This window comes from Drosophila nasuta, chromosome X, assembly GCF_023558535.2.
Source record: "Drosophila nasuta strain 15112-1781.00 chromosome X, ASM2355853v1, whole genome shotgun sequence".
Classification (NCBI taxonomy): domain Eukaryota; kingdom Metazoa; phylum Arthropoda; class Insecta; order Diptera; family Drosophilidae; genus Drosophila; species Drosophila nasuta.
In genome coordinates, this window is record NC_083459.1 from 10,068,659 (window position 1) to 10,082,526 (window position 13,868).

General features: G+C 37.5%; 2 protein-coding genes across 2 annotated transcripts; both read left to right on the forward strand.

The window, feature by feature from the left end:
* The first annotated feature begins 254 nt into the window (after positions 1 to 254).
* On the forward strand, positions 255 to 1,049 carry LOC132795619 (salivary glue protein Sgs-3). The gene has a single exon (XM_060806416.1). The coding sequence runs from the start codon at positions 288 to 290 to the stop codon at positions 936 to 938; it is 651 nt and encodes a 216-aa protein (XP_060662399.1). The 5' UTR covers positions 255 to 287; the 3' UTR covers positions 939 to 1,049.
* Positions 1,050 to 3,546: 2,497 nt separating this feature from the next.
* LOC132795587 (ras-interacting protein RIP3) lies at positions 3,547 to 4,650 on the forward strand. The gene is made up of 2 exons (XM_060806383.1): positions 3,547 to 3,612; positions 3,701 to 4,650. The coding sequence occupies exons 1-2, from the start codon at positions 3,549 to 3,551 to the stop codon at positions 4,648 to 4,650; spliced, it is 1,014 nt and encodes a 337-aa protein (XP_060662366.1). The 5' UTR covers positions 3,547 to 3,548.
* Positions 4,651 to 13,868: the final 9,218 nt, after the last annotated feature.

The window sequence follows — 13,868 nt, forward strand, 5'->3', positions numbered from 1 at the left end:
GCACAATGTTCTACGCATTTGATACGCCATCATTTATTGCGTAGCGCACAAGCATGCTGAGAAAAAAACCCCCGAACTTTGAATTTATGGAGAACTGGTTAGCCGATAGTTTTTAATTGTGTGTGTGTGTGTGTGTGTGTGTGTGTGTGTGTGTGTGTGTGTGTGTGCGAAGGGGAAGGGGGAGTTGTCGCTGCCGGTGCCGGCCTCTAGGTGTCTCTATAAATAAATGCAATAGACACGAGTCGAGGCTCAGTGCTGATTGAAGCATCGTTAACAACAGCAGCGCAATGCGTAAGGCAACTCTCATCGTCTGTTTAATGCTCGCCAGCTGCTGCTGGATGGGCCAGGCATATCCACAGAGTGCAGATGCCACAACAACCACATCCACCACAGCCAGTCCCGAGCAGAAGACTGAGGACAGCAGCAGCAGCTCAACAACAACGACAACAACAACGACAACAACAACGACAGTTGCACCAAGCACCCAAGCTGCTGACTCGACAACAAGCAGCACAACAACTACCGCTGCACCTGACACCGCTGAAAGCAGCACTACTCCGAGCACTACTCCGAATACTACTCCGAATACTACTCCCAGCACTACTCCAGCTTCTACCACAGCGGCGAGCAAAGAGAGCCAAGCATCGAGCACTACACCAGCTTCTGCTTCGACTTCGTCTGATGCCGAGCTGCAACAGTTGCTGCAAAAGTGCGAGCAGCTGCGTCACCGCAAGAAGCGGGACAGCTCCTCGTCGGAGGAGGATGACGACAGCTCGGAGCACAAGTCGCAGAAGAAGGAGCGCAAGAAGCTGAAGAAGATGTGCAAGCGCCTGAAGAAACAGCAACAGGAGCGCAAGGGAGATCAGGACCTCAAGGAGTTGGCCGACAGCTTCCGTGCTTACAATGCGCGTCAGAGCGAGAGCCAAAAGAAAAATTAAGCCAAACTAAACTCAGTTTTATTTTCTTTTCTTTTTTTTTCCAAGTGTAAACCATTTTTTTTATTATTAAATTATGAATAAACAACAATACAGAGTGGCAAAATTGAAGTATCACAAATTGGTCGCTGACCCAATTGAGTGCTAAGCGAGCGAACGAATGTTGATCGCTTTGCTAATTCATAAGTCAAACATCAACACTGAATTTATACTCCCGCAATAATTGAAAGCACAAATCAGTCGTCAATTTGTAATTTCTCTACAAATTCGTTATTTGCGGGGTAAACAAATATATTTATATATTCGGGTCTCTGGTTGGATTAATGGAACTGCATCTGAATCAACAGCTGCAGATTAAATAGATAATCCATTGAAAATGATTTGAACTAGGAAGAAATATAGATATAAATAATTTACGAAAAAAATGAGTATTAGAATAAATCACAAATAAATAGGCAAGCAAACCAATGAATATATAATATTTCCCTTACTTTCTCTATTAACATTACAAAAATAAAATACATTAACAAGTTGAACAAAAGTGCTGTCGTTTTTAAATTTTAGTTATTATATTTTAGTGTCAAAAATAAATCTAACTTATATGAACAAACAAATAGTGTGAAAAATATATTATCGTTCTTACTTACTCCTAACGTGCTTCCATAAGTTTTTGTTTTTTTTTTTTTTTGTGTTCATATAACACTTATTTTATATATTTTATTGTAAATATATTTATATCTTTTTAAATATGTGCAATATGTGCTGTGAATAATATATTTTCACGCTTATTTGCTGCCACACTTATGAATATTCCTCAAACTAAAATACATTTTATTTATTTGCTGTTACTTAAGAATTCACATTAAACTGCAATCGTATTTCTGTTTATAGATATATTTCTACTCTGTATATGGGAAGTTCTATGAAGAAAATATTGCATGCAAAACTATCTAAAGTGAAAAAAAACCAAAACTTATTTTTATTTTGATTAAAAATGAATCTTATAGCTCTTCAATATTTCTAAAAATAGTATTCATCTAGATCTATAAGAATAACCTTTACTTATTCTGAAAATTGTTTCACTTTGTATTTTTTTTTTTTGCTGTAAATAAAATGTGTCAAATTACAAAAGTATATAAATATGAAAAGTTGTATTTGTTTCTCTAATAAATCCAACAGTTGTCTTTTGTAAACTACTAAAAATGAAAATCATTTACTTTAAATATTAATTTGTATTCCGATCCATTTAAAACACTAATAAATTAGATTTCAAATTAGTCGAAAAGAAAATAAAAATGGACAAACCAGAAATGCAGACTTTACTTTTACTTAACTGTTAAACAAGATTTGAATTTGGTTAGAAAATGCTTTTAATTCAAAAGAAAAATCTGAAAAAGCTGAAGAATTTACTATAAAAGTGACTATGTTAAAATGATAAGCTACACAAAAACACAAAAAAAAACGTAGATAAAATCATATTCAATGTTCATTGGAATTAATTCGTTTTCTTTTGCTGTAAAACATAAACAGGTTTTGTTAGTCGAAACTTAATGGAGTGCCAAGCCCACAATCAAGCTGTGCGCAGTATTCTCTGACACACTGTGCACCAGCCACATGAGTTATTATTCTATGTAGAAAAAAAAATGTACAAATAATTTGAAATAATTTGTTAGTAATGTATAATAACAAAAAAAAACGAACAAATTGGCCTGTCTAATAACACATACAAATACACACACACACACACACACACACACTGTGTTATTAGTTTCGATCATGAATTCATGATAAATTCTATAATAATTTGTTAATTGTGCAATTGGAATATTTCCAAAAACAGGTTTCACAAACAATCATAATGGATGAAAACGTTTTACTCAGAACTCACGTCTTTGTTTTGTTTATTTATTTCGATGCTTAAGTCTTTGGTAAATATTAATGATTGGCGGCTTTAAAACAGATCCAAATGTCTATGTACATAGATCAGCGAAATTAGTTGAATGTTTGAATTAATTATTTCGTGTTGTGTTGTAGCCCAAGTCTCTGGGCCAGGTCAATTCAATTTGGTATGCGACGCATAAACATTTCACGGTCCACGTTTTGGCCACAAGCATCGAGAGTTGATCGTCGATTGTTGGTTGATCGTTCAAGAGAGGTAAAAAAAAAAAATTCATTTGCATATGCGAAATCAAAATAGAGGGGAAGAAATTTGTTAATAAGCAAAAATGATAATGAAGCCAGAGTTCAGGCATTGAACTCATAGAAAAAAAAAAAAATAGAGTTTTGTATGCTTATTTGTAGTTCTTCTTGCTGTTCTCTTTTCTTTTTGCGCGGCTCAGGAAGATGTCCGTTGTCCGTCGTCTGTAAATGGGTCGAGACCCGGCATTAGAGACGTGCTTTGAACTCTGAGGCCGCGGCCCGAACTGTGGCTAATTATGCACAAGCCTCAAGAATCAGCAAAAAAAAGAAGAAATGAGGGAGAAAAAAAATATATGCCGTTAGAAGCTAATGATTTATACGCTGAAATCGATGTGAGTCGAGCAAGTTAATATAAGTGGCAGGTCGGCCAGATTCCCGACTCAGTTTGAGAACACAACACACATCAGCAACACAATGAAGTTATCGTCTTTGCTGCTGGTCCTGGCCCTTTCGGTCGGTGGCCTCTCACTGGTGAGCGGTAAATTTTTTTGATCCTCCTCCCACCCCCCAAACGGAAGTCAACTAAATCGCAATCCACAACTCTTTTACTCCCTTATACTCTGCAGCACGCGATGAACTGCGTCCAACTGCGGCTCCGTTGATCAGCTCGACGGTGAAGCCAACGAGCGCTCCAAAGCTCGACACGAAGCCAACGAAGCCACTGATGATCATCAATGCACCTCCAATGAAGCAGAAGCATCTGGTGCCCGTTGCCGTTGAGGCGCAGCCACAAGTCGAGGCACAACAGCAGCAGCAGCTGAAGTCAACGGTGCAGGTGAAGGATGCGAAGCCGTTGCAGGTGACGGGATTCATCACCAAGTCGGGCAACATCTATGAGATCGAAGACAAGCGCGGCATCGGACACATTGAGCCACGTCAAGCGGATCAGCCCGCCGAGCAGCAGATCGTTTGCAACTACGGCAACGTTGTCATCTACAGCGATGTGCCCTGCGATGAGGTGACCAACGTGCAGATCGGTGAGGTGCAGTCCCTGAAGAAGCCCGTCGACGATCAGCAACCAGCTGCTGCCGTCGAGCAGCCAGCCAACGAGATGCAACAAGCCAGCGATGAGCAGCAGCAGCAGCAGCAGGAGGTGAGCAACAACGCAACGGGCAACACGCCACGTCAGCAGGGCAATCAGCAGCGTCGTCGTCGTCGTCGTCCAGCCAATGCCCAGCAGCAGCGTCGTCGCGTCAATGGCAACCGCAATGGCGTGCGTCGTCGCATCCGCATCCGCAATGGCAGCGGCAACGGAAATGCTGTTCGCAATGGCAACGGCAATGGCAATGGCAATCGTCGTGTGGTGCGTCGTCGCCCCAACGCCCAGCGTCGTGGCAATGGACAGCGTCGTCCGGCCAACAGGCAACAGCAGCAGCGTCGCCGTCAGCAGCAACGTCGCCGCCAACAGCAGCAGCAGCAACAACGTCGTCGTCGCCAGCAGCCACAGCGCCGTCGTCTCCAGCAGCAACAGCAGCAGCCACAGAAGCGTCGCATTCGCGAGGATGAAGATGTCTAAATTGGACTCAGAGTCTTAGAAGTCAGAGTTGCCACTTAACCCTAAGTTGCTCCACGTCTGACCTCCTTTCACTTAAGCAGCCTCAAAGACAAACGAATACAATAAAATGTTTACCAAAAAACAGTTCGAATCTCATCTTCATTTCCGCCTCCAATTGCAACTGCAACTGGAATTGAGTATACACTTTGTCCGGGGGAATCAGGGAATTCATCATCCACAGAAGCTGAAGTAATTAAAATAATGAAAAAGCTATTAGGAATATCATAAAACAAGATTAACCAATTATGTTTTTATATCGAAAATATTGTAGGCGGAATTTTCGAATGGCATAATATACGAAATTATGTTCTTGTTGAAAGATTATCTCAACTTTATAAGAAAGATCGTTTAGTATCAATATCAATATCAATATCAATATCAATATCAATATCAATATCAATATCAATATCAATATCAATATCAATATCAATATCAATATCAATATCAATATCAATATCAATATCAATATCAATATCAATATCAATATCAATATCAATATCAATATCAATATCAATATCAATATCAATATCAATATCAATATCAATATCAATATCAATATCAATATCAATATCAATATCAATATCAATATCAATATCAATATCAATATCAATATCAATATCAATATCAATATCAATATCAATATCAATATCAATATCAATATCAATATCAATATCAATATCAATATCAATATCAATATCAATATCAATATCAATATCAATATCAATATCAATATCAATATCAATATCAATATCAATATCAATATCAATATCAATATCAATATCAATATCAATATCAATATCAATATCAATATCAATATCAATATCAATATCTATATCTATATCTATATCTATATCTATATCTATATCTATATCTATATCTATATCTATATCTATATCTATATCTATATCTATATCTATATCTATATCTATATCTATATCTATATCTATATCTATATCTATATCTATATCTATATCTATATCTATATCTATATCTATATCTATATCTATATCTATATCTATATCTATATCTATATCTATATCTATATCTATATCTATATCTATATCTATATCTATATCTATATCTATATCTATATCTATATCTATATCTATATCTATATCTTTATCTATATCTATATCTATATCTATATCTATATCTATATCTATATCTATATCTACATCTATATTTATTTCTATTTCTATTTCTATTTCTATTTCTATTTCTATTTCTATTTCTATATCTATATCTATATCTATATCTATATCTATATCTATATCTATATCTATATCTATATCTATATCTATATCTATATCTATATCTATATCTATATCTATATCTATATCTATATCTATATCTATATCTATATCTATATCTATATCTATATCTATATCTATATCTATATCTATATCTATATCTATATCTATATCTATATCTATATCTATATCTATATCTATATCTATATCTATATCTATATCTATATCTATATCTATATCTATATCTATATCTATATCTATATCTATATCTATATCTATATCTATATCTATATCTATATCTATATCTATATCTATATCTATATCTATATCTATATCTATATCTATATCTATATCTATATCTATATCTATATATCTATGTTCCATCTATCCATATATATCTCTACATCTCGATATATCTTCTATATCTTCCTCCTTTGTTGCGTACTCCCTTGTGCAACTGGATGTCACGACTTGTGAGTCCTTTTTTGACTCAGTTTGTCACATTAATTGTAACTAGATTTTCGACTCGACTCAACTCTAGTTGACTCGACTTTTTGTTCAACAAATTTGCGAGGGAAGCTCGCTCTAGGGACAGGGAGGAAATGGGGGGAAGTTATGTGCGGGTTGCGGGTTATGGCATTTGGGCTGCGATGTCAGCATCAGCATCAGCTTCAGCGTCAGTTACACGTAAGAACAAGAGGAAGCTGAGAAATTTGCGCGCTTGGGCCCAGCGCACTTAACACATAAAACAAATACAAAATACAACAGCAGCAGCAGCAGCAGCAGCATGGACAGCAACAACAAGAAGTAGAAGAAGGGAAAGGAGAAGGCAGGCAGGCAGGCAGGCAGGCAGAGTGAGCCCCAGCAGCGAGAGAAGCGCACAAGAAAGTCATTCAAAAGTCAACCAACTTTCTTCTTTTGAAACACGTTAAAGAGCAGAAAAAAGAAATACTTATACACGCACACACACACACACACTCACAGACACACACACACTTGTACAGTATGCGTTGCGTCAGGGGGCAACATGGAAACTTGTAAAGCAGCAACAACAACAACAACGACAACAACGACAACAACAAGAACAACAAGTGCAAGTCGCCTGCTGATTTTCCTTTGTTGTTTGCATGCACACGAATACCCACACACAGCACACCACCTCGCTCTCCTCTCCACCCCTTTTCCACCCCCGCAGCCTGCTGCTGCTTGCCCTGATTCTGGGCAGAAAACTGCTGCTGCACTTCTGTCTTCGTTGCGACTTCGCCTCTCCAAGGAACCATCAAAATGTGCGCCACGTTGACGTCGTTGCTGTTGTTCTTGTTGTTGTGCTCATGATTGTTGTTGCTGTTGTTGTTCACATTGTTGTTGTCGCTGCAGTTGTTGCTGTGCGTTGAGCCTGCAAGTTTATCACCTCATTGTTTTTGCACGTCGAGGCTAGAGCTCATTGTCGTCGCCTCTGTTCTGTTCTGTCCCTCTCTCTCTCACTCTGTATTTCTTTTTGTGTCTATCTCTCTCGTTGCTTGCCTCGCCGAGTGTGTCATTTGCTGTTGTTGTTTGCGCGACTTTTATCGCTGACTGCAGCAACACCAACACCAACACCAACAGCAGCAGACGCAGTCGCCACCTGCAGCTGCAGCCACTCGAATGTGCCACTGACGACGACCTCAAGCTCAAGCTGAAGCTAAAGTTACGAGTTGTTGTTGCTTACTTGCTTCTCCATAAAATGCATATATGCAAATTCGAATGCAAGTCGGACTTGGCAGTGGCGCCATCTATGGCTAAGTAACTGCCCTAGATGCCACCATCGCGAATCGCGATGCATCCATCGGCCAATCAAAAGACTTCACTTCCCTCTGATTTAGCTGCCATGGCAATAAAACTCTGATTGAGTGCGGCCCTGGAAAACTCTGCATATGTTAAAAATGAATTGTTAAAGCAATGCGCGACACTTGCTTTACAGCAACAATTACCAAAGTAACCAAAGTACTACCCCAATACATAAATGCTTATATTAACATGACAATTTTGTGCACAATTAACTTTAGAATGCATAAAAGATTCGATTCTTAAGTGTATCACTAACTAAGAAGCTTTGCGGGTAAGATATAAAGTATTACAGTTTTTGCTTGTTAATTATAGTATACATATATATATGCATATATAATGTGTACATATTTTATCAGTTTAAAATAAATTGCTCTACTCTGTATACAGATGTGTTATTTAAAATAGCAGTGCTTACGACCTGCTCATTTAAGCTTGAAAACTACTATTATAATTGGTTTGAATGAATATATTATTATGTGAAAAAGCTAAGCTCAATAAATAAATATTATAAGATTTTAACATAAATATTTGTTAAATCTTAGTTTATAGCACGATGTAAGTTTCTATATAGAAATAAGTATATAAATTTAATCAAAGATAAAAGTCGTAAATAGTTCATTACAAATTAATGAAGTCAAAATACAGAAACTATTAAAAATGGAATTGATAACACTACTTTCACAAATCTTCATACTGCGTGTCAAAGTTTGTCGTATCTTTCAACATCCAACCATGTGTTATTAATCTATTCTTTAATAATTATCATAATATTAATTTTTGTTGCAAGATTTGACACATAGTAAACAATGAGAAAACAAAATAATTTATAAATATAATATATAAAAAGATATAAATGTATAATTTCAAATATTGTTTAAATATTAAAATGCTAATGAAGACATATAAACTATGTAGTTGTATGGTAATTGTTGTATATATAGCAAAGTAAATAATGTGCAAAGCACAAAAAGTGTAGAACAAATTTAAATCTTAAGAATCTTATTAGAAATAAGTATTACATATTTATTTGTACAGATTGTTTAATCTATAAATAAAAGAAAAAATACAAAACAATAGGAATTAACTTTCATAAAATAAGCGAAGCAGCCGACCAGTGAAAAATTAAGGAAACACAAATCTCTATCGTAAGCAGTCAGCAAAGTTTTTTCAGTACTCCAAAGCAAAGAACATATTCTAATTGTAGTACAGTGTATGTGAGTTTTACTGAATGATCCTAAAAGTATGCAATGCGAATTTAGGAGAGAGAGAGAAGCGTGATTATGACTCTGGCTGAAGTTGTGAAGCAGCAGACACAGCAGGTGTATCAATAACTGTAACCGTTAAATGCTTTTGGGGCTAAACGACTGAAATCGCTGTGAAAAGCTCAACTGGCCAATAAACCAATATTGAATGGGGGGTCACCCAGAGCGAGAGAGAGGGAGGGAGTGAAGAGCAGGTGGTGGTGGGGGTGGAAGTTGTGTAGTGGAGTAGAGTAGAATACGTGACTGAGAGCGCGCCCAGCATTTAGCTTTGTCAAACACAAATCCTTTGGGCAAAGAGTTCGTTGGCATCGCACACATATTAGGGCAAGCGAAAGAGAGAGACAGAGTTAGAGCGACAGAGAGAGAGAGAGAGAGATAGCAGACATAATCGCATAAAGATAAAACAGTTTAATGTCGCAGCCGAACAAAGCAAATGCCTAAAGTAGAAAACACAAAAGACGAAGATGAAAATGGAGATGAAGATGACGATGAGGATGAAGTTGAAATTGAAGTCGAAACTAGAAAACGACCCCATTGACCCCTCCTTAAAGGGGGGAAGAAGATGGCGCAACGCGCAACAATATAAACAAAAGGCGCCCGACGGCGTTTGCTGAAAACGCGAAAATCTGTCAATTATTTAAATCGCCTGCCAAAAATCTGAGGCAAACCCAGGTCGCTAAGCCCGCAGGCGACTCGACTCGACTCAAGTGGAAATAGAGAGTCAGTCCAGTCCGCTGTGGACAGCAGCGGGTGGTCCAAGAGTTGGGAGTGTCCTTGCTGCCAGTTGAAACTATGTTTGCTTGCGCCTTTGCGCTTGATGAAGCCGCCTTGTCTGTTGGTAATTAACATGAAAATAAGCGCATTAACATCATGGGATGCCAGCGGTTTATGTGCCTGATGAATGAGATGCAAAATGCGAGACACGAGTGACAGCGAGAGAGAAAGAGAGCGAGCGCTATGTAAATGGAGACAAAGTTGGGGATGGGGATGGAGAATGGAGGATTTTTTAAGGGCTTGTCCTTGCCCCTTGGCAACAGAGAAATGACTTCAACGTGGGCCCTAATTATGAAATCGAAATCGAAACCAAATATTTCGCCCCAGCGAATTTGCCGCGAAAAACGAAAAGCGCGCAAATTAAAATAATAAATTCGCTAAATTAAAGAAGGAAGTCATTAAAGGCCGCGACTGAGGCCTCCTCCATGCACCGAGAGCACTGAGAGAGAGAGAGAGAGCCTTTTGTGTCCTGGCGACGACGTCATTAGCAGCATTTACACGTCGCACGTTGAAGCCAAAGGATAATAAGTAACGACGACGACGCGACGCTCGCGATGCGATGCCCGGCAAAAGTGTGAAAAGAAAAGCGGCGCTAAGACAAAAACTGACACAAATTAAACTGAAATTAGTTGCAACTCACTTCGTCCGGACGTCGACGACAGGCCACATCTTCGTCCTCATCTAGCTGGTCGTCTTCTTTGTCTTTGTCATCGTCATCTCGGCGTCGTCGTCGTCGTCTTTAGCCTCGTCTTTGTCATTTCCATTTGCAGTTCTTCCATCCTCTCATCATCGTCCAACATCGTGGCCCCGTCTGTGAATGTGTCAAGCCCAAAGTGGCTGCTAATGAGCGGCACATGGTCAGGGTAATGACGAGGCACCTCCTTGCTTAGAAGGACCCACTTCTCTCCCCCCCCCCATCCATCGCCATCTCCTGCTCCATCTTCAGTTGACCCAGCATCATATTAGACATCCATCTGGCAGGTCAAAACCCAAAGAGAACTTAACACACAGCTGCATTGCGCACGTTGTTGTCACTGAAATTCAAATACTATCAGAACTCTCTATAAATAACTTTTTAGTTTTGCGTAGTTACAGACATTCCAAATGGATTTTGGACAACAATAGTTGGGTTCAAATGATCCTCGTCACTTTGACTTGTTGTATCTCTCGATTGATAACATAATCACATTTCACTGCTACAAATTTATTTCTAGCGTAGAAGGTGAATGTTCTTCTTTAGCTATTTTTGTTTTGTACAACTTTATTTATTCACTCTCATTTTATCACGTTTTCGCAGCTTCGATCGCACATGAGTGTCGCTTTCTTATCGATGTTATGGATACTTCTTTGTTTTAAGTGCTGTGTAGTGTGTCATAATCAGTGCTGCCAATTTGGATTTTTTCCCGTCAAAACTGGCTTTTTTTGAAGGCTAAATGCGGGAAAAATTTGTGAATTGCGGGAATTGTGAAAAGCGGGAATTCTAGCTTTTTTAGAAATTCTGTTGGCTTTTTCCCAACTTTTTTTTGTGTTGTTAACACAAAAGTACAAAATATGGAAAAGTGGCAGCTTTACGATAGTCACATATAAACAATCCAGAAAATGTGTTGGCGTATCGATTGTTTTCTCGAAATACGCTAATTTCATCACTCGCTTAGTGTTTCCATTTCAATTTGATCAAGTGGGCCAACATCAGCAACACAAACAAATTTTGGTCTTTAAAGATTCTGGTGAAAACCGGAGATTTTTTGAGTTGGCAACTGTGGCCCTCCAAATATTGTGTTTGCCCTGGTCATACGCGATTTCTGGCTATTTGACAGGTTAACCTAATTAAATCCAATTTAAGGAATGCATTCTAAGCATAAGTTAAAGTATTAATTTCAAGCAAAAGATATACTCTATTTATTTTTATTGTAATAGAGAATCGGATTGTGACGGATGGGAAAATGCTGCGTCGACTATGAAGTGCCTATAAAATATCTGCAGATGATAGGCACTTATATGTCATACGCAAATGGGACAGACTAAGGAGATAACGATAAAATAATACAAATCTTTATCTTTTAAACAAAAATGAACTTAATATATTGTTATTTTTGAAGACATTTTTTCTCTTTTTTTATACATTTGTTTTTAGCTTTTTTTTGGATTTTTTAATAATTTTTTTGAGCTTTTTTCTCCATTCATTCCGTCAAAAACAGCTTTTTTTGCTGGTCAAAAGTTGGCAGCACTGGTCATAATTACTAATTTTCAGTGCTGAGTAGAATGTAATGATTGCTTTATTTAAGTGCTGAGTAGCACAGCAAAGATAACTTTTAGTGTTGTGTATTGTATAGAAATTAACGGATTAACTTAAATTAATTTACTTGCATATAAGTTTCGTTTGCAATTTATATTTTGCTAGTATAAAAACATATATTATAATTATAAAAATTATGTGAATATTTTTACTTGATTTTGTCACGTCTTTTCTTAATTAGTTTCATATTTGGAACAGCAGAAATGATTTCGTCTGTTACAAACTTCAAATGGGAACTAAAAATGAATATTCATAAGAGAATGTATTCTATACCAAATACGGCAGAAGGAGACATCTGTGACCCTATAAAGTATATATGTATATTCTGGATCAGAGCCGAGACGATATTGCCAGTCTCTATGATTATCGGGCTACGTTAAGATGAAAATTGTAAGTGTTTTTAAAGTCTGGGGAAAAAAGCACACTACAAATATGATATATCTTGCAATGGTATATTTTGAATGAAGCACTATATCAAAATATACCAAATACAGTCTTTGGTACATATTTAGTATTTTTGCGAAACATTAATTGGGTATATATTTTTAAATTAATACCACACTATTTTGTTTTTACTCAAAATTGTCTTTTTTACTTTCGATAAAATACTTAATTGCATAATATAAAATAAAATAAAAAAAAATGAAATAAATTAAATTAAAATAAAATAAAATTAAATAATATATGTAAAACTTCTGTGTTCGATTATCTTATTTGGATAGTTAGAAGAAATAATAAACATCAATGGAAACCTCAAAATGGATCCCAAACCATTTTTCTTTTCCCATCAAGTCTTTATACCCTGTAAACTTTCGGTGCTCAAGCTGTTCTTCATTTCTAGCAGTTAGTTGTGACAATTGCAGAGTCAAAAAAAAATATATATATATATATATAGAAAATTCACGACATTTCCTCGTGTAACATCAAATTAAAAATAAAAATACAAGAATTCTGACAGCAACTCGTTAAAAATGCACAAATCAATATTGTCAGGAATCCGGTTCATTCACAATTTTCAGAGTACGAGACAGACTTCCAACTGTCTGTCTGTGTCGCACTCAGTTCTCCCTCTCTTTCCCTCTCTTTCCCTCTCTTTCCCTCTCTGTTCGTGTCCACCTCCAAGGTGGCGACGTCACAGTCACAACTCGAATCCCAATCTGAATTCGAAGCCGATGCCGAAGTTCTGGTCTCTGGATTGACTCGAGTTGCCACCACACACACACACACACACACACACACACACACGCACACACACACACACACACACACGCACACACACACACATGTGTCAAGCTGCCGTCTGACATATCGTGTCTATTTTGAGCAGAGGCAAAGTCTTATTTTAGCCAGGACGAAGCAGCGTTTGAGGCGGGTTCCTGTTTTGACGTGGCTCTTAACGAGCCCAACTGCCTGCTGCCTGCTGCCTCAGACTCAAATCAAATAAAATGAAAATAAAAATATATAAAAATAAAATGTATAAAATATTTTGTGCTAATTTTGTCACGCCCCCAACTCCAGCTCGATTCATGTCGCCCCCTTTATTTTTTGTGTATTTTATTTTATTTTGTTGAGTTTATAGCAGGCGACGCGTCGCTGGGGCCAAGACGAGTCAACTTTTGCCAGTTCTTTCAACTTGGCCGGAAGCGTTAAGCGTTCGAAGGGCAAGGGAGTGGAGGCGGGGGCGACGGGGGATTTGGTATGAGCATGGGCGATACTTTGTGTTATCAGCAGTCAGTTAGTAACGGAAACTTTTTAAACGTTTTCGAAACA

Excerpts from the sequence above, each read along its gene's own strand:
- LOC132795587 (XM_060806383.1), top strand. The coding sequence starts at position 3,549 with ATGAAGTTATCGTCTTTGCTGCTGGTCCTGGCCCTTTCGGTCGGTGGC. Across the intron at positions 3,613-3,700 it reads TGGCCTCTCACTGGTGAGCG|CACGCGATGAACTGCGTCCA; the intron begins GTAAATTTTTTT and ends TATACTCTGCAG.
- LOC132795619 (XM_060806416.1), top strand. The coding sequence starts at position 288 with ATGCGTAAGGCAACTCTCATCGTCTGTTTAATGCTCGCCAGCTGCTGC.